The sequence below is a fragment of the Ornithorhynchus anatinus genome, chromosome 2 (genome assembly GCF_004115215.2).
Source record: "Ornithorhynchus anatinus isolate Pmale09 chromosome 2, mOrnAna1.pri.v4, whole genome shotgun sequence".
Classification (NCBI taxonomy): Eukaryota; Metazoa; Chordata; class Mammalia; order Monotremata; family Ornithorhynchidae; genus Ornithorhynchus; species Ornithorhynchus anatinus.
This window is the reverse complement of record NC_041729.1, coordinates 159,226,607-159,250,371: the sequence shown is the minus strand read 5'-3', so window position 1 is coordinate 159,250,371 and position 23,765 is coordinate 159,226,607. Positions and strand designations below refer to the sequence as shown.

Below are 23,765 nucleotides of genomic sequence, written 5' to 3'. Positions count from 1 at the left end.
GGGAGAGTCATTGTCGTATTTGAGTCATCATTTGAAAAGATGGCTTAATCCAGGAAGTCCTTTGGGAGGAAATGTGTGTGCTTGGTAAAATATGCTGTAGAAATACCATGGTAGGTAGAAATCAACCAACCAATCAATTACTCTATCAATAGTAATGATGGTACTTGTTAAGCACTTACTATGTGCCAAACACTGATCTAAGCACTGGGGTAGATACAAGGTAATCAGGTTGTCCCACGTGGGGCTCAGAATCTTAATCCCCATTTAACAGGTGAAGTAATTGACGCACAGAGAAGTGAAGTGACTTGCCCAAAGTCACACAGCTGACAAATGGTGGACCTGGCATTAGAACCCATGACCTCTGACTCCCAAGCCTGTGCTCTTTCTTTCTACAAAACAAAGAAGTTACCCATTCTCGACTACAAGAAACCTACACACTGTTGGAGCAGTGTTTCCGATTTTAATCTGGAAGCAATTCCAACCAGTTTTATTTCTATTCCCCACCCTTGTCTCCTGAACTTGTCCTTCTTTCTGCTATCAATCAATTAATGGTATTTATTGAGTGCTAGCTGTGTGCAGAGTACTGTACTAAATGCTTAGAACAATACAATAAAATAGAGTTGGGAGACACATTCCCTGTCCACAGGGAGCTTATAGAGCTGTGTAATTTCATCTTTTAAAGGTCCTGCCTTCTGCTGAGCCCTAGACATTTTGGGCTTTCAAGGGAAAGCTGCCAAAGATAATAATCACCAGCTTCTCCATAAAGAAGGTAGTGGTTAAGAACAATAAAGAAAATCCACTGAAATAGCTAAGGTGAACTTAAACAGAGTTTCCAGTACTTTATCAGTTTTGACTACTGGAGGGAGAGTCAAGCAGAAGCAGGCCCATTCTATTCTTAGCTTGGCCTGTGGCTTGCAAGTGGAAGGCAATCTTCTGCAAGTCAAGATTCACCCGGGCTGGGCAGCAGTGGCACGGGAGAGAGTCAAGGGTGGAGATTCCAGTTTCCTGTGTGGAAGAGGGCAGTGGTAAACCACTTCCATATTTTTACAAGAAAACTGTGTGGGTACATTACCCGAACTATCGCCAGTGGAGGTGGAGTGTTCTGGGAGACATGTGTCCATGGAGTTGCTATGGGTCGGAAATGACTCGACAGCATAAGACATGACAAAAAAAAAATCCATTCAAGACCTTATCGTAGATTGTCTAAGAGAGTAATGGGGCACAAGGATAGTAATAGGCCCTGTACCACATGGGGCTCACAGTGCTTATCCCCATTTTACAGATGAGGTAACAGAGGAGCCGAGAAGTGAAATAACTTGCCCAAGGTCACACAGCAGACATTTGGCAGAGTCGGGATTAGAATTCACATCCTCTGACTCCCAAGCCCATGCTTTTTCCACTAGACCACGCTGCTTTCTCCTGTGCTGAAAAAGAACACATGGTTGAAAATTAGAGACAGACCCTGACCCTCAAGGGCTCACATTCTAAGAATAAAGAGAGCAGATTGGGTTAGCAACAAAAACATAGGGAAAGGTGAATCAGTAATAAGGATATCACTCTTGGACAAGCACTGTCCTAAGCACTAAGGTAGGTACATGATAATCAGGTTGTACATAGTCCCTCTACTATGTGGGGCTCACAGTCTAAGAGGGAGGGATTACTGAATCCCGTTTTCTCTTGTTTTATGCCGTCGTGTTCATTTCTGACCCATAGAGACACCAAAGACACATCTCCCCCAGAACGCCCCACTCTCCATCTGCAATCACTCCGATAGTGGATCCGTAGAGTTTTCTTGGTAAAAATCCAGAAGTGGTTTACTATTGACGTCTTCTGCGCGGTAAACTTGAGACTCCGCACTCGACTCTCTCCCGTGCCGCTGCTGCCCAGCACGGGGGAGTTTTGACTTATAGCAGATTGTCTTCCACTCGCTAGCCACTGTCCAAGCTAGGAATGGAAAGGATAGGCCTCTGCTTGACCCTCCTGTACTGGTAAGAGACTGGTAGAGTACTGAAAACTCTCCAGGTGTGACTCTTAGTCTTAGAGGGGAGAATCCTGTTTTACAGATGAGGAAACTGAGGCACAGATAAACTAAGTGATTTGCCCAACTCACACCACGGCAGACAAGTGCCTAGAGTCTCACGAGGGACAACCTGATTACCCTGTATCTACCCCAGTGCTTAGAACAGTGCTCTGCACATAGTAAGCGCTTAACAAATGCCAACATTAGATCTGGGATTAGAATTCCGGTCCTCTGACTCTTAGTTCTGAGCTCTTTTCATTAGACCATCCAGCTTTGCAATAAAATCATAAAATCAGCCAACTACATAAAAGAAAGGCATTATTCAGGGTTGTAGAATCTGCTCATTATGACCTCTTAGATCATTTTTTTTTTGCAGCTGAATTTCTCCTGGACGAAGTTGGAGTAATCCTATCAAACGTTGACTCTCAATGTTACTTGAGTAACAGGAGGAGGGAATATGAGAGAGAGGGGTACAAGTAGCTTCAAGAAACTTCTTCTTGCTCCCCAGAGAATCCAGGAATGATCCAGCGGGACACTGGGAAAAGTTATGTTTTACTAACAGTAAATGTCATGCAAAAATATTAAGATCATCTGCTTTAGAGTACATGAAGGTACTTAAGTGGCTGAGCAACCTGTCATCTGCTTTCTTGAGTCACGAAGAAGAGTTCGTGGCAGCCCCACTGTACGGCTTTCAAAGTTCCAAGAAATAGTGCAGGTCCATCTGTTTCCAAAATTGGTTTCCAGCCTCTGTCTTCATTTACACCGAGCAGGCAGCTAGAAAACATTGACAGATGTTTGTTTCTGTAGTAAGAGCCCATACTGCTTCTGCATTCTAATATTATTATTAGTCTCTTTACAAGGAAAAATAAAGGTGCCTGTTCCTTCTGTAAGTGGATGAGCGGCCAGAGGCCAATCTCATTTCGGTAAAGAATGCCCAGGCAGAACCCGGTATGGCTGAAGTCCAAATTTTAGCCTCAAAGACCGAGATGGGCATGGAAAGATACTTGGTTTAGAGAGGATTGTCCCTGCATAGGTCCGGGAGTCAGAAGGACCTGGGTTCTAATTTTGGCTATGCCACTTGTGTGCTTTGTGACCTTGGGCAAGTCACTTAACTTCTCTGTGCTTCATTTCCCTCATATGTAAAATGGGGATTAAGACTGTGATCCCTTTATAGGACAGGGACTATGTCCGACCTGATTTTCTTGTATCTACTCCAGTGCTAAGAACAGTTCCCGGCACCCAGTAAGAGGATAACAAATACCATAGTTATTATTACTGTGTCCAACCTGATTCGCTCGTATCCACCCCAGTGCTTAGAACAGTGCTTGACCCAAAGTAATTGCTTAACAAATATTATTACTATTATTAGGTCCCATTTTGAGCCTTCCTGCACCAGAGGAGGACACAAGACTATGACAAGAGTGCACACGAAAGATAAATAGGATGGGTATACACCAATAATAATGATAAGCTTGGTATTTGTTAAGCGCTTACTATGTGCAGAGCACTGTTCTAAGCGCTGGGGGAGATACAGGGTAATCAAGTTATCCCCCGTGAGGCTCACAGTCTTAATCCTCATTTTACAGATGAGGGACCTGAGGCACAGAGAAGTTAAGTGACGTGCCCACAGTCACACAACTGACAAGCGGTAGAGCTGGGATTCGAACCCATGACCTCTGACTCCCAAGCCCATGCTCTTTCCACTGAGCCACGCTGCTTCTCTATGTCCCTGCCCCTTCTCCTGGAAATGTGTTCAAAACTGCTTAGGGCTCGATTTGGACTCAGCCTGGTTTTGAGCCTTTGAGGATCTAGAATCAATCAATTGATCGGTCATAGAAGCAGTGTGTCTTAGTGGAAAGATCACAGGCTTGGGAGTCAGAGGACATGGGTTCTAATCTCATCTCCACCACCTGTCTACTGTGTGACCTTGGCAAGTCACCTCACTTCTCTGTGCCTCTGTAAAAATGGGGATTAAGACTGTAAGGCCCACGTGGGACAACGTGAATACTCCAGTATCTATCCCAGTGCTTGGAACAATGCTTTGCTCATAGTGAGTGCTTAACAAATACCAAAGTTATTATTTAGTGAGAACTTAATTTGTGCAGAACACTGTGCAGAAGAGTGTGATAGAGTAAGGACACAAGATGAGAAACAGCATGGCCTAGTGGAAGGAGTATGGGCGTAGGACTGAGAGGTCCTGGGAGTAGTGGATAGAGCATGGGTCTGGGAGTCGGAAGGTCATGGGTTTGAATCCCGGCTCTGCCACTTGTCAACTGAGTGACCTTCTCTGTGCCTCAGTTCCCTCATCTGTAATATGGGGGTTGAGACTGTGAGCCCCACATGAGACAGGGACTGTGTCCAACTTGATTTGCTTGTATCTACCTCAATGCTTAGTAGAGTGCTTGGCACATAGTAAGCACCTAACAAATACCATTATTATTATTATTATTGTTTATTAATCCCAGCCCCACCTTGTGTCTTCTATGTCACCTTGGGCAAGTCCCTTAACTTTTTGGTACCTCAGTTACCTCATCTGTAAGACTGTGAGCTCCATGTGGAATAGGGATGGTGTCCAACCTGATTACTTACAGTCAGGTTGGAACAGTTGGAGAAGCAGCATGGCTCAGTGGAAAGAGCATGGGCTTTGGAGTCAGGGCTCATGAGTTCAAATCCCAGCTCTGCCACTTGTCGGCTGTGTGACTGTGGGCAAGTCACTTAACTTCTCTGGGCCTCAGTTCCCTCATCTGTAAAATGGGGATTAAGACTGTGAGCCCCACATGGGACAACCTGATTCCCCTATGTCTACCCCAGCGCTTAGAACAGTGCTCGGCACATAGTAAGCGCTTAACAAATACCAACATTATTATTATTATTATTATTATTATTAACAGTGCTTGGCACATAGTAAGCGCTTAATAAATACCATGATTATCATTACTCTATTATTTAAAGACCTCTTAAAATCATATCTCCCCTTAAGAAGGCTTCCCTGACTACTCCCTCAATTCCCTACCCTTTCTCCCTCTCCTCTTTGTCAACCATTTATTTGAATCCCAACTGAGTTTCCTTAGATAATAATTATGGCATTTGTTAAGTGCTTACTGTGTGCCACAAACTGTTTTAAGTGCTAGGGTAGATACAAGGAAGTCAGGTTGTCCCACAAGGGGCTCATAGTCTTAATCCCCCTTTTCCAGATGAGGTAACTGGGGCACAGAGAAGTGAAGTGACTTGCCCAACGTCACACGAGTGACAGAGCCAGGGTTAGAACTCATGACCTCCCAAGCCCATGCTCTTTCCACTGAGCCACACTGCTTCTTTCATAGTGCAGTACAGTGCTCTCCACAAAGTGCTCAATAAATGCCATTGATTGAAGTCCATAAAAGCCGTTAGTCATGATGTTGGTACATATTTTTTTTACCTATCCGGACTTCCCAATACCTACCATTTTATTAATACTTCTCATAAAATAAAGCCAGCAAATTTCTGCACTGCTTCAAACAACTTATCCAGAGTCATTCTCCAGTTCACATTTAAAGTTGTTTTATGCTGAGTAATTATGCTTTAATTGCATATTTAGTACACAGAAATTAGAGAGCACAAATTCATTATATTTATGACATAGCCACCATGTGAAAAAATAAGTATTAAAGCAGCAATTATATGCCAAGAATGACCGAATTAATTCAAATCAGAATTTAAGGTGCTATGTCCTTTATTAAAAAGAACTCACTTATTAAATGCCAAACAAAAACTGAATTAGAGATGTATTAATTATCTATTGAAATATTTATTTACACAAATTTATGCACACTTGGAATATTATTATTCTTTCAGGATGTCAAGGATAGAGCATGCACTGAATTTGAACTGTTTTATTCCCATAAAAATATTGGCACCCACACCTTGCTTTCCAGCTGCTCAAATAGAGTGCAGGCACACAGTCCAAAAATAAATGTTTCTGTAAATAACACGGGCCTTTCAGCTAAAATGGAACTGGTTCTTTATGAAATGGACTGCAATATCCACAATGTCTATTTTTCCCTTTAATCTGTGTGCATAACTCATATTAGCATTAGCAGTAACAAAGGAATTGCTCTTTCATTCCTCACAATAGGAATTTTACAGCCACATTATGGAGAGAATGGATCCTCTCGTGGACCAAACCAATATTTGGAGAATACTAAGACCCACTCAGAAAGGAAATTTGGCCTTTTTGAAACATTCAGGAAGCACAAACAAAACAAAGCCAAAGACTCCATCCACCTGTAAAAAAATACAACAAACAAAACTTTACCCCTGCAGAAACATAATCACCGTTCTTCCATTCCGGGTTTGGCACAAGCCACCAAGAGGCTATAGTTTTTTTGTTCCACGCTTGTATCATGAAGCACTCCTGATAGAATTAGAACCTGAATTGTATGTGGAGGGGGAAGGTTAGATAAATTGATCAGGTGCTTTGCATTAGCCAGGATGGTCACGGAATATTGGCTGGCCTCATTTTGCATCACTTTTGCCTGGTTGAGCCTCGGAAAGTCTTTCTTTTAGCTCTACCCTTATAGCAAACAATAACAGAGTGCTGGTGGAATCACATATGGTGTCAGTAATAATGATCAATAATAGTGCCATCTTTCACAGTTTGCTTCCTCAGCTTGTGTGCATGAGCTGCAGTGTGCTTCTGGCAGAAATCCAGACATCCGGCTGAGGTCGTCCAGCCTAAATTTATCCTCATCTACTTGAATTTTGCTCTCTCCTCCAACCAACAACAATACTTCTCCATCTTATTGACTCCCATTCACATTGCCTGCGCCGGCTGTGTTTAATACCCTCCTCCTGTCCCCACTGTCTCCCCAGTCTCTTTCTCCTAATAGTCCGGCTATGTAGGTCATTGATAAAATTGAAACCATCAGGAGTGACCTCCCTAAAAGCTGGGCTGCATCTCTCCAGTCTCTCCCTCCTCCTGCACCTTCTTTGATGTTCCCAATTTTCCCAGTGTTATCTTAAGGGGAGATCTCTCTTCTTTAAAAATCTACCGTCTTGAACTGTGCCACTGACCTTATCCATTCCTATCTTTGCAAGACACCTACCTCCTCCTTTTATTCCACCATATTCAAACTATGGCTTTATTCTGACTTCTTTCAAACATCAGCGTGGCCTAGTGGATAGAACATGGGCCTGGGAGTCAGATGGTCCTGGGTTATAGTTCTGGCTCTGCCACTTGTCTGCTGTGTGACCTTGGGCAAGTCAGTTAACTTCTCTGTGCCTCAGTTACTTCATCTGTAAAATGGGGATTAAGATTGTGAGTCCCATGTGGGACATGGAATGGGTCCAAACTAATTATTTGTATCTACTCCAGTGTTAAGAACAGTGCCTGGAACATAGTAAGGGTTTGAGAAATCTACAGTCATTATTGTTATTATTACATGTTCATATATCCCTTATCCTTAAAAAAAGTCCCTCCACCCCATGGCTTCCTAGATATATTGCCTGATCTCCCTTCTCCCATTCTTATCCAAAGTCCTTGAGTGAGTCATTTATATCCACTGCTTCCATTTAATCTCCTCCAATTCTCCCCTTCAGTCTAGTTTCAACCCTCTTCTTTCCATGGACACTGCCTTCAGTGAGGTGAACAGTGTCATTCTTCTTGCCAAATCCAATAGCCTTTACTCCATCCTGATCCACCTAGACCTCTCAGCTGCCTTCAATACTGTGGACCACCTCCTTCTCATTGAAACATTATTTAATCTTGGCTTCAGTGACACAATTCTCTCCTGGTTCTCCTCCTATCTCTCTGAATACTCCTTCTCAGTCTATTTCACAGGCTTCTCTTCTGCCTCCCACCCTCAGACAGTGGGGATGCCTCAAGACTCAGGTCTGGGTCCCCTTCTATTCTCCATCTACATCCATCTCCTTGGAGAATATATTCACTCCCATGGCTCCAACTAACACCTATATGCTTATGATTCCCAAATTTACCTCTCCTGCCCTGACTTCTCTTCTTCTCTGCAGTCTCTCATATCCCCTTGACTTTAGGACATCTCTACCTAGATGTCCTATGGACACCTCAAACTAAACATGTCCAAAACAGAACTCCTTATCTTCCCAACCAAACCCTATTCTCCACCCCACTCCACCTCTTTCCCATCGCTGAAGACATTACCACTTTCTTACCTATCTCACAAATCTATAGCCTTGGCCTTATCCTTGACTCATCATTTTCATTCAACTCAAATATTCAATCTAATCCCAAATCGTGTTGATTCTACCACCACGGCATTATTAAAACTTGTCTTTTCCTTTCCATCCAAACTGCCACCATGCTGATCTAAGCCCTTATCACATTCCACCTTGACTACCACGTCAGCTTCCTCAGTGACCTTCCTGCCTCCTTTCACTCCCCAATCCAGGCCTTACTTCACTCTGCTGCCTAGAACGTTTTTCTAAAAGAACATTGGATCCACATCTCCTCACTCCTCATTAACCTCCAGTGGTTGCCCGTCATCAAACAATGGCATGGCCTAGCAGCAAGAGCTTGGGCTTGGGAATCAGAGGACATGGGTTCTAACCCCAGTTCCTCCACTTGTCTGCTATGTGATCTTGGCCAAGTCACTTAAATTCTCTGTGCCTCAGTTACCTCTCTATAAAATGGGGATTAAGACAGTGAGCCCCCTTTGGGACAGGGACTGTGTCCAACCTGATTACCTCACACTAGTGCTTAGAACAGTGCTTGGCACATAGTAAGCACTTAACAAATACTATAATTATTAATTGTTATTACCATTAGATTTAAAGCACTAGATTGGCTAACCCTCTCCTACCTTACCTCCTTGATTTCCTACTGCAGCCTAGCCTGCACATTTCACTTTTCAGTGTGCCTCGATCTTATCTAATTTCATTATCAACACCTTTCCCACATCCTCCCTCTGACCTGGAACTCCCTCCACCTTCAAATTTTGCAGACCGCCCCTCTGCCCACCTTCAAACCTTTGTTAAAGTTACATCTCCTCTAAGAAGCTTTCTTTTACCCTATTTTCTCTCCCTGCTGCATCACCTATGCACTTAGACCTTTATCCTTATCGCACTTGATATTCACACTCCTCTCAGCCCCTTAACACTTCTGGACCTATTTGTAATTTATTTGCATTAATGTCTGCTTCTCCTTCTATAAATGCCTTGTGGACAGGGAACATGTCTACTGACTTTGTTGGCGTGTACTTTCCCCAGTGCTTCATAAAATGCTCTGCCCAAAATAAGCGCTCAGTAAATATTAATTGATCAGGTGAAGGGAAGTCAAGAACAGTGGGATTCCCTTCTCTGCTGCTCCTCCACTGAGGATATGGTTTTCACCACTGGCTGGCTTCTTCGTGCATTTCCATCGTAATTGGAAGGGTGCAGCCTGCCATCATGACAGAAATGATTTTGAAAGCCGGTAAAGGCTGTTGGATTTGACAAGAAGAATATTATCGGTGACTTCAGTGAGGGCAGTTTCTGTGGAATGAAGGGGGTGGAAACCAGATTGAAGGGGAGAAATGAAGGAGAGGAAGTGCAAGCATTGGATATAGATGACTCACTCAAGTAGTTTTGGAAGGAATGGAAGAAGGGAAATGGGGCAATAACTGTAGGAAGTCATGGGGTCCAGGGACTTTTTTTAGGTTAATGTGAACATGAAAGAGAAGGCATCAGCTGGGTAAGTCAGTGTGGGAGTGGAGGGGGTTGGGAGTTGTATAATGGTTGTAGCTTCTGATCACACTGTGCTGCAGGTACTTACCCTCTGTCCACCTGACAGTAGGTAGGACAGAGTTCCCCATCTTCATTGTCTCAACTAATATCAATCTGGTGAGTAGAATACTTTGGGAATGTTTGTGGGTGTGGTATTTGTGTGTGTTTGTGTTTTCATCGCCCATACCTCTATGCCTTTATCTGTTTTTGCTGTTTTTTAAATCTCTGTCTCTTTTCCTTCTTCACTCTTTGATTCACTATATCTTTGCCTTTTTCTTTCTGACTTTCTCTCCTTGTGGTTTTTTCCTCTTACCCTGTCTCCTCTTCCTCCCCTCCCCTTTCCATTCCCTTTTTCATCCCCTCCCTCTCTCCTTGCCCTTCTCCCTTTTCCTCACCTCTTTCCACTTTCACGGTCTGTCCGTCATTATATTTTCACTGTATACTACCTCTGTCTCCTCTTCTCCCCTCTCCATGTCCTTCTCCAACCCCCTCTGTAGTCTCCATTTTCTTCTCCCTTCCTCTCTTCCCCTCTCCCTTCCCTTCTGGCCCTCTTTCTTCCCCTTTCTCTCCCCTTCTCTGTCCTCTTCTCCTTTCCTCTTTCCCAGTCTACCTTCCCCTATCTCTTGGTTTTTCTTCCGCTCTTCCTTTTCCAGCCATTTTTTTGGCCGGTTCTTCCATTTATTTCCCGATAAACGTGGTCCCCACAGAGAGAGCCATCAATGTCACTGACAAAGGCTAGGAATATGCTCACCCATAATTATACATTTACAAAACAATCAGTTAGTGTAACTTGAAAGTGAGGAAATGTGTGATATGATATTCAAAAAGGGAAAATTCTAGTGATAACTCATTCACATTGCATGCAATTACTTCGACAACTACTTTGAATTTGGAAAAATACTTGTGCATAATTATAGCTGTGAAATGTGAATTCAAATTATTCTCCGAATCATCAAATTTACTTTAAATTTGCTTTTATAGCATTTAGGGTTTCAAGTAAATAGGAAAAAAGAGAGAAAAGCAAACTACAATTCCTTGATATTGTTTTCTGACTGTGATATGGACCATTACAGTGTGCAGGCTAACCCCTTGGTGTTGTAGTTCAAGGGAATAAGGTAAAGTGAAATGCAGGTGAAAGTGAAGTTTGAAATTTTCAGCCAAGTTGAAAGCTGCAGCTTGAAACTTGGAAACATCAAAACCCCCAAATTTGTCTACAGGGTGCAACTAAACCTACAAATTTTGGAAATGCTCAAAACTTCACAAATAAGGAATCCAGTGACAACTGTAAAATAGCAGAAAGTACAGAAGAGAAACTGTCCATTCAGCACTGGTGCTAACTCTAACCTGATTACATTTTCTCAATCCAGTTGACTAAAGGACCCTCTCGGGACAGCTTGGGGCTGATCCTATCAGCAAACCTATTGGAGATGCATTAACCCTTTTGGGCCCTTGAGTCCTATTTAATGCACTGGAAGAGATCTTTGACTAAAATAGACCCTTGTGGTCAGAAGGAGGTTATGCTTCTCAGAATGTGAGCCTATAAACCGCCTTGCCAGTGGAGGAACAGGTTTAATACGTTTTCATGCTTTGGTCTGAAAGACCAGACTTTCTTTCATTTTATTTTGTTTTTGCCTGTGATCAGCCGCACAGCCGTTTCAAAAACCAAAATTGTTCATGTACTGTACATGCAAATATGGTCTTCACAAAGAAAACAGCTGTATAAAAAAATACCCTAGGGAAAGAAAATTTAAAGAGATAGTGATTATGGTGTATGAAGCTCTAGGCATCACAATAACAATCTTAGCCCCATCTCTCTTCTGCACACAATGTTTTACAGCTGTTGCCCTCAAAACCAGATGATGGCACATATTCATGGTGGTAAATATCTGTTCATTGAAACTGTTCCAATAACATCCATGTTCAGTTACTGGAAAATCACTGAAAATGAAAGATAAGCCTTTTACCATTTGATCTCTGCCCAAAGAGAAATGTTCTAGGAGACGACAGGGGAAAATGACTTTAATAGTCAGGAGTTATGCAATTGGAATTTTTTTACCAGCTATAAGCTCCATTTAATATTAAAAACTTAATAGAAGCATATCAATCAATAGTACATATTAAGCACATACTGTGTGCTGAGCACTCAATTAAGGGCTTGGGAGAGTACAACCTAATGGAGTTGCTAGCCATGTTCACTGCCACAAGAAGTTTACAGTCTAGAGGTATGTAAACCAGATTTTTAAGTGTGAAGAAATCAGTCTCTAAAGTATTCATCTGAGCAGGTATACAAGACAGTGTTTGAGAACATTTAATAATTTGAGTATTTCAAGCTATCCATTTGTGAACTCATAAAAAATGCTAGGATATATTCATTCAATAGTATTTATTGAGCGCTTACTATGTGCAGAACACTGTACTAAGCGCTTGGAATGTACAAGTCGGCATCAGATAGAGACAGTCCCTGCCCTTTGACGGGCTTACAGTCTAATCGGGGGAGACGGGCAGACAAGAACAATGGCAATAAATAGAGTCAAGGGGAAGAACATCTGATAAAAACAATGGCAAATAGAATCAGGGTGATGTACATCTCATTAAACAAAATAAACAAAATAAATAAGGTGATGAAGATATATACAGTCGAGCGGACGAGTACAGTGCTGAGGGGGTGGGACAGGAGAGGGGGAGGAAGAGAAGGAAAGGGGAGAGAAGAGGGTTTAGCTGCGGAGAGGTGAAGGGGGGGCAGTAGAGGGAGCAGAGGGAAAAAGCGGGGAGCTCAGTCTGGGAAGGCCTCTTGGACACTGAGAGAGTGAAGGAATTGCATACATTCAGAACATTAAAAAGGATATTTTTAAATGTGATTTGCATGAAAGTTCTTAGAACGTAGACATCCAGATGTACTGTCTTTTGCCCATTTTTTATATCATGTATACATGTGACTGTTTACTTGTTTTGATCTCTGTCTCCCATTGTGGGCAGGGATTGTCTCTGTTGCTGAATTTTACTTTCCAAGTACTGTGCTGTGCACACAGTAAGCACTCGATAAATATGATTGAATGAATGAATAAACAAATGCTAATAATATTATAAAGAAGACTGCACTATCTTTTAGGCTGTGAGCCCCATGAGGGTTAGGAACCATGTTTAATTTCCACCTGTGCATTTTCCCCCAGCAGTTAGTACAGTCCTCTGCACAGAGTAAGTGCTTAATAAATATAACTGCTCCTGTCTGAAGTTCACCTTTGAGCATGCAAGTGACTGGAAAGCTCAATAAGGGATTCACAGTCCCAGCTACACTGGACCCACATTTAGACAAAAAAGGAAAGAATACCAACATGTTCACGAGTAACAAGTTTGGGACTAAATAAATATTATCTATATTAACAGAAGCTGCTTTTAAAGAAAGAAGTGATAAAACATAGCTTAAGGCAAAGATAAACTAGCAGAATAATAGAATAACTTTAAAAAATCCAATTCTTTAAACATTATTTCCCCTTCTACCTCTAAGGCAAATTTTATACATCAGTTGCTTATGAAAGTCATTATTTTGTTTTACCTACACAAACATACAGAAAACCTCAACCCGGATTGAAGACGAGCAATGTATAAAATTGATTGCTCATAAGCATATCTAAAAATTTGGTCATTGAACCTCATTTTCCAGTTGTTAATCCTATCCAGGAGGGTATACTGAAATAGAAGACTTTTCTCAGTCAATGATTGTGAAAGAATTATTAAACGTGCATATGTATCTGAAATGAGATCAGTCAAAAATAATGTCTCCCAGATACTTACCTCACTTGGTATTTATCAGTCATTAGCAGTCACTGAGAAATTCCTGCTCAGTTGTTTACATCTTGAGCTTTATCAATCATCAACAGCATCAATGGTATTTACTGAACACTTACTATGTGAAGAGCACTCTACTAAACTCTTGGAAGAGTACAAAGCACCAGAGTTGGTAGGCATGCGCTTACAGTCTAGAGAGGGAAGCAGCATAAACTAGTGGCAAGAGTAGGGGTTTAGCAGTCAGAGGTCATGGGTTCTAATCCCGGCTCCTCCACTTGTCTGCTGTGTGACCTAGAGCAAGCCACTTAACTTCTCTGTGCCTCAGTTACTTCATCTATAAAAATGGGGATTAAGACTGTGAGCCCCACATGGGGCAACCTGATTACCTTGTATCTACCCCAGTGTGTAGTACAGTGCTTGACACATACTAAGCATTTAACAAATACCATTATTATTATTATTAAATGAACAATTTATAATACATAATCTAAGGATATGTACATAGATGCTGTGGGGTTGAAGGATGGGTGAATATCAAATGTCCAGTGGTCACAGATCCACGTACATAGACAACCAGGAGGGAGAGGGAAAAGATGAAGAATAGAAGGCCCTGAAGTTGGGGAGACTGCTGGTCTGATATATTTGGAGTGGAAGGGAGTTCAAGGTCAGAGAGAGGACACGGGAAAGTAATAGGCAGTGAGTCAGGCATGGTGAGCAAGCAGCTTTTAGAGGAGTGTAGTGTGTGGGCTGGGCAGTGGTAGATCAGTTAGACTCCCCTGCTAAACTCTAAGATCCTTGAAGACAGGGATTGTGTCTACTAACTCTATTGTACACTTATATTTGTCTCTGGAACCAGTAGGATAGCACTATAAATGCTCTTGCTCGATTGATTACATTTTGAGTGACTTCATGCATCATCAAGAATAGTATTTATTGAGCAAATAGTGAGAGTAAAGCAGTCAGTCGATCAATCAACAGAGTTTAAGATAAGTATGTAAGTGCTACTGGAGATTGGCAGTGAGCATAATAACGTTGGTATTTGTTAAGCGCTTACTATGTGCAGAGCACTATTCTAAGCACTGGGGTAGATACAGGGTAATCAGGTCGTCCCACGTGAGGCTCACAGTTAATCCCCATTTAACAGAGGAAGTAACTGAGACACAGAGAAGTTAAGTGACTTGCCCACAGTCACACAGCTGACAAGTGGCAGAGCTGAGATTCGAACCCATGACCTCTGAATCTCAAGCCTGATCTCTTTCCACTGAGCCACGCTGCTTCTCTATCTAAGTATCCAAGTACTTAGCTGAGTATCCAAGTATCGAGATTGAGTATCCAAGTATCCAAGTACTTAGTTGAGTATCCAAGTATCCAAGTATCCAAGTGTTTAGTTACCAAGTATACGTATCCAAGTACTTAGTTGAGGAGATGTGTTGAAAGGGTAATAGAATGGGAAATCAAATGGGGAGATAAGAGATTGGTAAATTGCAGAGATGAGAAGTTGGAAGAGATGATATTCCAGAAAGGCTTTGAAGATGCTGGGGAGCAGTGATCTGCCAGTGCCTGGCAGAAATGTAGATATGTATGTACAGTGCCTGGCACATAGAAAGCGCTTAACAAAAGCCATCATCATTATTATTAATATATTATAATTAATATATAATCATATAAGCAACATTAATATTATATTATAATTCATATATAATTATATAATTGATATTAATATTATATATCAATAATAATGATGATGGCTTTTGTTAAGCGCTTCCTATGTGCCAAGCACTGTTCTAAGCACTGGAGAGGATACAAGGTGATCAGGTTGTTCCACAAGGGGCTCACAGTCTTCATCTCCATTTTACAGATGAGGTAACAGGCACAGAGAAGTTAAGTGACTTGCCCAAAGTCACACAGCTGACAAACGGCTGAGCCGGGATTTGAACCCATGATCTCTGACTCCCAAGCCTGGGCTCTTTCCACTGAGCCACGATATGTGATGCAGGAGGGAGTTCCAGACAGGAAGGGGGGTGTGATCAAGGGGTTGGCAGCAGGAGATGCACTCATTCAGTCAGTCTTATTTATTGAGTTCTTACTGTATACAAACATTATACTACGCTCTTGGGAGCGTACAAAATAATAGAGTTGGTAGACACGTTCTCTTGCCTAAAGGGAGCCCTCAGCCTAGAGAAGACTTTACACTCTACAAGAATGGGGCAGAGTGAGTAATTGTGTGATCAGAACACTTGCACTTAGGAGTCAAAAACAAAAGTAAGACATACAGTCACTGACTTCCAGGAACTTACAATATGGTGGGATGGGCAGACAGGTGAAAATTAGGAAGAACAGAATGTAGAACAGTAAATCACAAAATAGTAGCAACCTATCAAGATGGAAAAGTTGAATGAACAGTTGATTATAATTGTGGTATTTGTTAAACACTTGTCATCTTTCAAAAATGGTAATAATTATGGTATTCGTTAAGCGCTTACTCCGTGCCAGGCATTGTACTAAGCACTGTAGTAGAAGATAATCAGGCTAAATATGCAAATGAACATACAAATACAATAAACATATGTTCTCAAGTGTTAAAGATAGGGATAAAATATAAAGTCAAATTTTATTTCTTCCCTTTGAACATCATTTTAGGTTTCACCCCCTGATGTAGGCAGAACCAAAGTGATGGTTATAAATAAAATGAAACATCTCTTTTGTTTTTGTGCTTAATGTTTCTGCACTGCAGAGCTACAAAAACCCTATGCAAAAGTTTTTGCATACAGCAAAGGAACTTTTCACTTTAAAGAATGTGTCCCAATTCTCCACATTCTCAATGAAAAGCCAACACACCTTTTTGTTACCAACTGTTAGCAACCATTTGGAAGACTGCTTCTCAGTGACACTGAGATGCTGGGATAGCAACTCTTGTTGACACGATTAGCCATTTCAAATTGCGTAATCATTAAATGTACAGCATGACACTTCAAAAATCATCCTCAGAATGTGATATTTAATATCCCCACTAGTTCAGGGCTCTCAGAATAAGCTTTGACTCACACTGTCTTTTTCTCTGTGGTTATTCCTATTCCATTTCCAGGTAGCATGAATGAATCTGCTGTAGTCAAGTCTGAGAGGTTTTTTTTTTCCAAAACTAGAAATTCTACATTCACTCCTAGACATTCCTAGGCATTTTTGTTCACATAGCTGCTATTTATTCTTCTGAATTATTACAGTTTCCCCAAACAGTTAGGCCTCGACAGCACTATTGGTGTGAAATCACATCTAGGATAAAAGAATGAGAAACACATTTCCAAACAGTCTTTCCTGTTAACACCTTTATTGAAAGCAAGGTTGAAACACCACATAACTATTGCAACTTCTTGGGTGGAAATTGGGATTTGCTATAGTTTGCCTGATGATTATTAGGCCTCCATATCCCTACACCCAAGGTGAGGAGACAGTGACAGAACTAAGGCGTGAACTTGAGACCATCGTAACCAGTCAGTCGATTGTATTTATTGAGCGTGTATGCAGAGCACTGAACTAACCCCTTGGGAGAGTACAATATAACAACAGACACATTACCTGCTCACAATGAGATAGTCTGGAGGGGGAGATAGACATTAATATAAATAAATAAAAAACAGATATGTAAATAATACTGTGGTAACATTAAGAAAGTGCCTTTTGAATGCCAGTCACTGTACAAAGCTCTTGGGAGAAATTAATATTAATTGTGGTATATGTTAGAACATTGATTCTTTTGAAATGTGGTGTTGGAGAAGGCTTTTGCAAATATCATGGACTGCCCGAAAAACAAATAAATGGATTTTGGAGCAAATTAAACCAAAATGGTCTGTGGAAGGCCAAATGACTTGACTTATGCTAATATGCTAATTAGCAAAATATGCTAATCTAAGACGAGTCATTTTGGACACATAATCAGGAGGACTGATTCTCTGCAGAAGAAATTAATGCTAGAAAAAGTCCAGACAAAGCATAAAAGAGGCAGACCAGCAGCTAGGTGGATAGAAACCGTAACAATGGATAATGGAAGAACCAATAGAAAGGTTGCAGATTATGGCAGAGGACAGGACATTCTGGTAAAAGTATATCCATGGAGTCGCTATGAATCGGAAGCGACTCAAAGGCACTTAATAATAATAATACTAATAATAGCAATAATGTGTTAAACACATATTATGTGCCAAACACTAGATTAAATGCTGGGCTGGAGAGAAGGTAATCAGGTCAGGCACAGTCCTTTTCCCATATACGGCTCACTAAAGGGCTGAGATAACTGATATTTAATCCCCATTCTACAGATGAGGAAACTGAGGCCCAGAGATATTAAGTGATTGTCCAAAGTCATCCACAGGCAGAAGCAGGAATAGAACGGAGCTCCTCTAAGTGCTTAGTACAGGGTTTTGAGCATAGTAAGCCCTCAATAAATACGATTGAATGGATGAATTACTCCCCCGTCTGTGCTCTTTCCTTTAGGTCATGCCACGTCTCACTACCAGTCAAATAATCTATCAGTGGTATTTACTGAGTATCTGCTATATTCTGTGCACTTGTACGAAGTCTGAAAGAGTACAATTGAAGAAGACATAATTCATTCATTCAGTTGTATTTATTGAGTGCTTACTGTTTGCAGAGCACTGTACTAAGCGCTTGGAAAGTACAATTCAACAACGTAATCCCTACCCACTAAATGTTGAAACTCCAACTGAGGAAAAATCTAAACACTTATGATAAAGGTGGAGTATCCAAATAAATGGCAAACCTTTGCTATGATTGTATGGATGGGGTGTACATGCGGTGAAAAGGAACAGGTCAAATGGAAATCTGGAGTTACGATTAAAGATGTAATTCCCGTTGATTATAGTGAGAATCCCTAAAACTTCCAATGCTTGAAATTAAGCCCAACTAGTGAATTTCAGTATATCAAGGCCAGCGAAGTTCTCCCTTTTCTAAATGTGCATTTGCTTGAAGTCATTTGCTGTATTCCGAGATCCTGATTATCTTTTCTTTTTAACTTTCAGGTAACCCATTAGCTAAAGACAAATCAAGTGGATCTCAAGGCTGATAATATTAAGCATACCTTGTAGGAATTTAACATCCGAAGCAATCTAGCATTTTATACTGCTGGTGAGTTCTCTTCAGAACCAATTAATTCCGTGGGAATTATGGGTTCACAAGCAGCGACCTTTTGGAGCCAAAACTTCTTAAAAATCAGGCAAGAACTTCTCTTTCCAGAAGACGCTGACTGATTTGAACTGAGTTCACTTGTAAAATTGTACTAGCTAACAGAACTGACTTCAGTCTGAAGAGTTGAGATTCCCAGGGTGTCACAGAGATTCCAACTTTTTGGGTTCTTGGCTCCGGAAAAGACTGTTTTTCTTGTATCTGAAAACATTCTTCACCCTGAACTGGACTTTGAGTTCTGCTACCATGCTGAATCCTATATGCCACTGACTGGATCCCATACTGCTTGAATCACATTTCTTTTTCATAACTTGTCCTCCGGCATGGCAACAGTTTAAACATTTTTATTTGTATCCGAGTCCTAGAGCTCTTAGAGACTACATATTTCAACATCTTGAAGTTACTTTTGTTCTAGAAATGGAAATGTATATCCATGGTTAATAATTATTGTTGACAAGTAATAGTTCTCTGAATACTTCATTGAATCATATATGTAGGTATAGGCAAGCTGAGATCTTTCTCCAAAGCTAACAGCAGCTCCTTTGGTAGCTCCATCAATAGTGGTCAAAACTGGGTTCCAATTTTCATGATAAAGTATTTTAAATCTCGAGAGCATACATACGCTTTAAGTTCGAAGAAAAAAACGACGAGTGCTATGTATTTAGTTTCTTCGTTTCCATGCTTCCCGGTCTCACCCAGATCAGCAGTGAGCAGTGGAAGGCTTTGTAGAACTCCCCTTTGGAAATAGCCAGGGATGCATGTGAGTATAACAATTCTGAGCTTGAATGGGGCTCTTTTGGAGGGTTTTCTTGACTTTTTATGACTGTCTCTTGCTTGAACATAATGACTGTCTGGATGCTTTTGTATTTGTCTGCCCAATCTGTCCGTCGATAGAGGAAAGAGTTCATTTCTCCCAGTCTCCAGTTCACTAACATTCACCAACAACTGCCCGACTCAGACGATTCTAGCTGGCTTTCTCCCTGATTTGGGGAAGTGGCTTTCAAATTTGTGGTTTGCTGGTTCTACAGAAAAATGTCTTATGGATATTTAAAGGCCTTAAACATCTATGAACTTTTTCTAAGCTATTACAGAATGTATAATTTTCTACTGCATTTGCTGGACTCCGCCGGCAACGTAAAGGTAGAGGAGACTGGAAGCCGCCTTGCTGTTGTATACACACAGGCTGAGGGAGTGGTAAAGAAAGCGATTTCTGTGTCTTCATTCTGTAAACTGAGACGAAGACTGTGTGGACACAGTCCTATTGGAAACGAATTATGTGAGTAAGCTAACACAAGTGGCCAGCATGAGGTACCAATATACTCGAGAAAGAGGGAAATCTTTTCATTTCTACAACTCACTGACATGGATAATTTTACCTAAATTGGGTTCCATAATGAATGTTGCCCTAGATTGGCTGTGTCAAGACCGTTTCCTCAGCCCTATTATTGCACAGCAGAACTAAAGTTGTAAAAATTGTTGCAAATACATGGAAAACGTATTTTAACATCACTCTGACGAATGCGGCACAGCATTTCCATGGAAAGAAATGCTTTCTGCTCGGTTTTAATGAGGATAAACTCTTGTAAGAACCAGTTAGGTGTCTCCACATTTTCGGGTTGATTCACACCGGACAGGCTTGCTCAGAAAGGGGAATGGATGGAGAGGGCTGTGAAAACTTATGAAACCTCATTCCCTTGTTTGGAATAATTCAAAGTGAAAACTGGTACTTTGTAGGATATTATTTGGGTGCGGATTGGATCAAAATTCTGCTTCATGTTTCTCAATATTGTTTCCTTTGACTCTGTTCTTAAAATCACCACTGGAAATACTGTATTATATACAAGTGTAACACATGCATATCAATAGGTGAAAATAAATGGATTTTCAAATATACTAACTAGATTATCCCCAATAGATTAATGTTGTGACAAGTGAATAAAATTGTGATAGAAAATGGACTCCCTTCATGGATATACAATCTGAGGATGTTTTCTGTTTTCCTGAAACAAGCTTTTGTTTGTCCCCAGCAGATCCTTTTACACTTGCACACCTGCGGCAATTCTTATTTCAATATTGTTTAAATAAAAATCCCGTGACAAATCCTGCCGCTACCACTAGGATATCTTTTTTTTTTACTATTTTCAAAATTAACAGAGTCTTTAGCATTATCCTACTGGGCATACGACTCGACTATAAGAACAATGTATTCATGCCAACGGTACGCAGCAGCAGAAATTTGGTTTTGCACAGCTGAAGATGATGTCATTTCTTAAGGGAATTATTAGAATATATCGCGTGTCCTCTTGGTTCAGTGCACTAGACTAGATGCTTGGAAATTACAAAATAAAGAAGTCACTGGTTCCCTGCCCACACGGAGATTACAGTCTAGTGGTGTAGACAGCGGTAAAAATACCAGTAGAATAGTCAAAATAAATAATTGGATGTACAACTAAATAAACATGAGAAGCAGCATGGCCTAATGGATAGAGCATGGCCTGGGAGTCAGAAGGACCTGGGCTCTATCCCGGCTCTGCCACGTAGCTGCTCTGTCATTTTGGGCAAGTCACTTCACTTCTCTGTACCTCAGTTACCTCATCTGTAAAATGGGGACTAAGACTGCGAACCCTAAATGGGATAGGGACTGTATCCAAGCTGCTTACTTCGTCTCTTCCCCAGTGCTTAGTAGAGGGCCTGGTACATAGTAAGAGCTTAACAAATACCACAGTTATAATTATTTTTATTCTCTGTGCCTAAGTTACCTCATCTGTAAAATGAGGACTAAGACTGTGAGCCCCATGCGGGGTAGGGACTATGTCCGGCCTGATCTGCTTATAATAATGTTGGTATCTGTTAAGCGCTAGCTGTGTGCCAAGCACTGTTCTAAGCACTGGGGTAGATATAGGGTGATCAGGTTGTCCCATGTAGGGCTCACAGTCTTCATCCACATTTTACAGATGAGGTAACTGAGGCACAGACAAGTTAAGTGACTTGCCCAAGGTCACACAGCTGTCAAGCGGCAGAGCCAAGATTAGAGCTCATGACCTCTGACTCCCAAGCCCGTGCTCTTTCCACTAAGCCACACTATGTCCACCCTAGCTCTTAGTACAGTGCCTGGCACATAGTAAGAACTTAAATACTGCAATTATTATTATTATCATCATTGTTATTATGTATGCAAGAGTGCCAAAAATGGGTATAAATAGGTTTGAAAGTGATAGAGTTGGCTGTGACTTTACATGGTGTCGGGAATTTGGGAAAATAAGGAAGGCTTAATGGAGGAGGTGGGATTTTAGGAGGGCTTTGCAATATGGGAAAACTCATTTTGTTCTGCTCTGTGTTCTGCCACCTGATGGAAGGACAGGAATCCCTAGCCAGGCGAACAACAAGATCAAGATAATAATAATAATGTTGGTATTTGTTAAGCGCTTACTATGTGCAGAGCACTGTTCTAAGCGCTGGGGTAGACACAGGGGAATCAGGTTGTTCCACACAGGGCTCACAGTCTTAATCCCCATTTTACAGATGAGGGAACTGAGGCACAGAGAAGTTAAGTGACTTGCCCACAGTCACATAGCTGACAAGTGGCAGAGCTGGGATTCGAACTCATGACCCCTGACTCCAAAGCCCATGTTCTTTCCACTGAGCCACGCTGCTTCTCGTGTAGCAGTCTCATCAAGCACTGTACTAAGCACTGGGGTATATACAAGATAATCAGGTCCCACATGGGGTTTACAGTCTAAGTAAGAGGGAGAACAGGGATTGAATCCTCATTTTGTATACGAGAAAACGGAGAAGAGAAGCAAAGTGACTTTCCCGAGTTCATTCATTCATTCATTCATTCATTCATTCATTCATTCATTCAATAGTATTTATTGAGCGCTTACTATGTGCAGAGCACTGTACTAAGCGCTTGGGATGAACAAGTCGGCAACAGATAGAGACAGTCCCTGCCATTTGACGGGCTTACAGTCTAATCGGGGGAGACGGACAGACAAGAACAATGGCACTAAACAGCGTCAAGGGGAAGAACATCTCGTAAAAACAATGGCAACTAAATAGAATCGAGGCGATGTACAATTCATTAACAAAATAAATAGGGTAACGAAAATATATACAGCTGAGCGGACGAGTACGGTGCTGTGGGGATGGGAAGGGAGAGGTGGAGGAGCAGAGGGAAAAGGGGAAAATGAGGCTTTAGCTGCGGAGAGGTAAAAGGGGGATGGCAGAGGGAGTAGAGGGGGAAGAGGAGCTCAGTCTGGGAAGGCCTCTTGGAGGAGGTGATTTTTAAGTAAGGTTTTGAAGAGGGAAAGAGAATCAGTTTGGCGGAGGTGAGGAGGGAGGGCGTTCCAGGACCGCGGGAGGACGTGACCCAGGGGTCGACGGCGGGATAGGCGAGACCGAGGGACGGTGAGGAGGTAGGCGGCAGAGGAGCGGAGCGTGCGGGGTGGGCGGTAGAAAGAGAGAAGGGAGGAGAGGTAGGAAGGGGCAAGGTGATGGAGAGCCTCGAAGCCTAGAGTGAGGAGTTTTTGTTTGGAGCGGAGGTCGATAGGCAACCACTGGAGTTGTTTAAGAAGGGGAGTGACCTGCCCAGATCGTTTCTGCAGGAAGATGAGCCGGGCAGCGGAGTGAAGAACAGACCGGAGCGGGGCGAGAGAGGAGGAAGGGAGGTCAGAGAGAAGGCTGACACAGTAGTCTAGCCGGGATATAACGAGAGTTCACACAGCAGACAAGTGGCAGATTGGAATTAGAACCCGGGTCCTCTGGCTCCCAAGCCCAGCCTCTTTCCATTAGGCTACACTGCTGCCCTGCTTCAATGTGGAGAACCAGAGGGAACAGTGGAGTGTTTTGAGGAGAGGAAAGACGTGGCCCCAGCAATGTTTCTGGAGGATAATCCCTGCAGCATCACGTTGCCTCGTTTGGAGCCGGGAGACCCTGGAGGTTGGGATGGGAAGAATGAGCAGATCCGGGAGATGGTGTGTAGGAAGAACTGGCAGGATTTGTGATGTAGGTTTTTGAATCTGCTAGTGAAGGATGATTATGCAGGAGG

General features: G+C 41.9%; 1 protein-coding gene across 2 annotated transcripts in view; it reads left to right on the top strand.

The window, feature by feature from the left end:
• TAFA2 (TAFA chemokine like family member 2) overlaps positions 1 to 20,689 on the top strand; it is a 453,170-nt gene extending 432,481 nt beyond the window's left edge. For both annotated transcript variants that reach the window (XR_003757048.2, XM_029058850.2), the window contains one exon: positions 18,556 to 20,689. Coding sequence is in view for 1 of the 2 variants with exons in the window: in XM_029058850.2 (XP_028914683.1) it covers positions 18,556 to 18,567 (12 nt within the window). In the remaining variant the exon portion in view is untranslated. The remainder of the gene's footprint in view (positions 1 to 18,555) is intronic.
• The last annotated feature ends 3,076 nt before the right edge of the window (positions 20,690 to 23,765 follow it).